General features: G+C 52.8%; 1 protein-coding gene across 1 annotated transcript in view; it reads left to right on the forward strand.

Annotated features, from left to right (window-relative positions):
* IL4 (interleukin 4) overlaps window positions 1–1,162 on the forward strand; it is a 2,404-nt gene extending 1,242 nt beyond the window's left edge. Inside the window, exons 3-4 of the mRNA XM_009322783.1 lie at window positions 697–828; window positions 1,070–1,162. Coding sequence (XP_009321058.1) covers window positions 697–828; window positions 1,070–1,162 — 225 coding nt within the window. The remainder of the gene's footprint in view (window positions 1–696; window positions 829–1,069) is intronic.
* The last annotated feature ends 2,598 nt before the right edge of the window (window positions 1,163–3,760 follow it).

The following is a 3,760-nucleotide window of genomic DNA, read 5'->3' on the forward strand; positions in this document are numbered from 1 at the left end:
TGCCTGGGATGCCTCACGACCCGATGTCCGCAGATCTGGCCGTGCCCATCACAGGGCGGGGCCGGTTGCTTATTTGGTGGTGCCATTTGGGTGAAAGCTGAGGAGCGCAGCGCGGGCAGGGCTCTCGGCAACCTGCCCGTGCTGCTGCAGCGAGGCAGCGTCGGGAATGTCCCCCAGGGAAGGCAACTGAATAGTTTCCTTATTGCTGCCAGCACTTCACTTACCAGCTCCTCATCTTCCACGTGTTGCTGCTACAGGGCTTTATCTACTCAAAGCACCTGACAGCGACAACCTCTTCCCGAGGGCTTTTGTTATTCCCATAGAGCCTCTGCCCACCCAAACCAGCTTCATTCCCGCGGGACCCCACGGGGAGCAGCTCCCCGAGCACAGGGTCCCACGTTGGCGCCCGTGCCGGCAGCACGATGCTCTAAGCGTGTGGGTCCTCACTGCTGCGCCAAACTCCGCCACGACTTCTCGCCAGCGGCTGACAGCACCCTCCTCGCCGGGGACGGGAACAGGCCCGCGTGTGCACACGCGCGTCTGGGAAGCTCCAGGGCGGGCTTTGACATCTCAAGCTGTACTTTGCACCTGCCATTTAGAACAGAAATTTATTATTTGCCCTGCTTTAATCCGCTGCTAATGAAGCCGTGACTGTACAAAAGGGTTTCTAAAAAAGCCACGTGCGTCTTCTTCCAGAAAGAAAACGATATGGAGATCCTATGCAAAGCCACCACAGTCGCTTGGGAGGGCCGGAGCTGCCACAGGCACCTGGAGGGCGTTTACCTCAACCTGCTCAGTCTCGTCCGAAGGAAAAGCACAGTCCACAAGGTGAGGCAAGGCTCTCCCCTCGCTGCCCGCCGCTCACAGCCCACCGCCCCCGCGGCACCGGCCGTGCCAGGGCCCTACAGCCCTGAGCCCTCAAGCTTTCTGCACGTCCAGCTTCTCTCTCGGTCACCGTTTTCGCTGTCACCCAGTCCTCTCCCGCACCACCATCAGCAGCCGAGACCAGGCCGGAGAACCAGATCCCTCCCCCTGCAAGCATCCTAACGGCCATTTTTTCCTATTACAGGCACCGTGTCCCGTGGCAGCAGGCAACACTACTTCACTGAATGATTTCCTAGTGAACTTACGCAGAGTCCTCCAACGATTAGTAAAAGACTAGAGTTTGAAGAGAAAGAACAGTTTGTTTCTGCTTGTTTTTAAACTATGACACTGTATTTTTCAAAGATTATTTATAATAATTCTTTAAATAAATGTATTTTTGGACTAAATTTTCTGGTATTGCATAAGATGTTTCTTGGCCAGAAACTGGAGACCACGTTTGAGAGCTCAAAGGTGCCAGCTGGAGCATGAGGCCCTGGGCTGCAGGACCTGGCTCGCAGCACCCGAGAGCCAAGGAGCCCCACAGCTCCCGGAGAGACCCGCTCAGCCCCCTCCCACCACCCCCAGCAGAAATGCCGAGGGGCCCAAGAGGAGGCCACGGCTGGGACAGAGCACCAAGGCCTGTCCAGAAGCAACAGGGACCAGGCTGATGGCAACAGAGGGAAACTGCAGAGCAGGGAAGAAAGGACGGGGATTTTCTACCCACGTTGCTGGAAAGGGGCAAGTTTGTGACTGGGTTGGAAACCAGGGCACAGAGGGGCAGCGCTGACTCCAGAGAGCTGAGCAGCAAGAGGTTCCTAGATGGAACAGGGGCTTTAGAAATAAAGGGGTTTAAAAACAGTGAAGTCAAAAGTCATTTTTGTTACTTTGCCATGTAAGTTGCAAGAAATACATGGGGCTACAGTGAACAGAGTCCAGAATCCACTGGCGCAAGGGTGGTGCTGGCTAGAGTCACCAAAACAAAGACCTTGTCCTGCTGTGGGGTTAAGGCTTGTACTAACACAAGGAAAGTGGGTCTGAGCAGAGGAAAAAGCCCAAGGGAAGCCACATTGGAGAAGACAGGCCACAGACAGGGCCTGCTTCTGGAAGCTGTGAACTCAGAAGTGTGTGCTAGAGCTGCAAAGAGAGATGCCAGGTCCACAGGGAAGCAGGCCCTTAGCTCTCCCCTCACCTTAGTCTACTTATAGCTTATTATAACCATATGTTTTTATATATGCCATTTATATATGGCATAGCCCTTCGTAGCCCGGGAGTAAAGAGGCTCCAGCAGCAACAGCAGTGAAAGAAATAGCAACAGGGAGCAAAACCTCACTGTGGAAGGGATGACTCCAGCCTGCAGCAGACCTGGGTGGTGCTTAAAGCCTTTCTAGCAACAGGGGACCGGAGTCTTGCAGGTATTTAGGTGTCTACCATTTTGCAACTTTGGCACAGCGTGGGAGAGCACTTTGGAAAGTCCCAGGACTGTGCAGGGTTTGGTTCGCGCATCAACTGAGTCAGAGTACTCAGGGGAGCTGCAGAGTTAGCAGACCACAAAAAACCTGTTACCTACTGCATGAGCAGGCTGAAATGTCTTCCAGAGGAAGAAATGCACTGCAGACCAATACAGTTCATGCAGCAAAGGAAACAGAGCTGAACATTTCCAAGTACTGCAGGTAAACTCACACCATCTGCACGAATACAGGGTGTGACAGGCTTGCCATGAAGCACAAGGACACTTAAAGCCAGAACAGGGTGAAAAGCCTTCTCCCCACCAGCTGTACCACCTATGCAGTGCACACAGGCAAGAAGAGGCAGAACACACACGGCACCGACTATTTCAGCGGACAAGCAGCTGCTCTTGCAGTGCCCTGGCTCAGCTGGGCTCTCCTCTTCCCCAAGGGCAGCTCAGGACAACCCCAGCGGAGGACGGGCTTGAACAAGGGGCTCCTCAGCTCGCTGGGGCACATCCCGTGATCTGCGTACCGGCCCCATCCCACTGATCTTCCCCGGAGTCTTCCAAAGTATCCTCTTCTTCCGCCCTGCCTACCTCTTCCGCAGGAGCTTGTCGCCCGCTGCCCTGGGGCTTGGCAATGAGGGTCCCTACGCACCCCAGACTCACTTCTCTAACTTCTCCAGTAAGCGCTTTGTATCACAGAGCTACACAGCCTATTTTAGCTACCCTTCCTGACGTATCTTCTGACTCAACTGAGTTAGAAAGATGCTGTATGTTATTTGAAAAACATGCACAGAGGTGGAACTAGGAATCAAGAATTTTATTTCATGGTATGAACATGCTCCAGGGACACAATACTGATATATACAGTGTAATGAATAAAGTTTAATCATAAAACAAAGAATAATCAGAAATAAACAGAGTTAGAAAACCAATAAATAGGAAGACAAATTATACAATCAGACTATACAGGACTGGCTAAGCAGAACTGCCGAGAGAGGTGAAAGCTGGACATGTGCAGACAGTGTAAGTCGGTGAAAGGCACTAAGGAAGGACAACCCCAGCGGAGGACGGGCTTGAACAAGGGGCTCCTCAGCTCGCTGGGGCACATCCCGTGATCTGCGTACAGGCCCCATCCCACTGATCTTCCCCGGAGTCTTCCAAAGTATCCTCTTCTTCCGCCCTGCCTACCTCTTCCGCAGGAGCTTGTTGCCCGCTGCCCTGGGGCTTGGCAATGAGGGTCCCCACGCACCCCAGACTCACTTCTAACTTCTCCAGTAAGCGCTTTGTATCACAGAGCTACACAGCCTATTTTAGCTACCCTTCCTGACGTATCTTCTGACTCAACTGAGTTAGAAAGATGCTGTATGTTATCTGAAAAACATGCACAGAGGTGGAACTAGGAATCAAGAATTTTATTTCATGGTATGAACATGCTCCAGGGAC

The sequence above is a fragment of the Pygoscelis adeliae genome, unplaced genomic scaffold (assembly GCF_000699105.1).
Source record: "Pygoscelis adeliae isolate BGI_AS28 unplaced genomic scaffold, ASM69910v1 Scaffold34, whole genome shotgun sequence".
NCBI lineage: Eukaryota > Metazoa > Chordata > Aves > Sphenisciformes > Spheniscidae > Pygoscelis > Pygoscelis adeliae.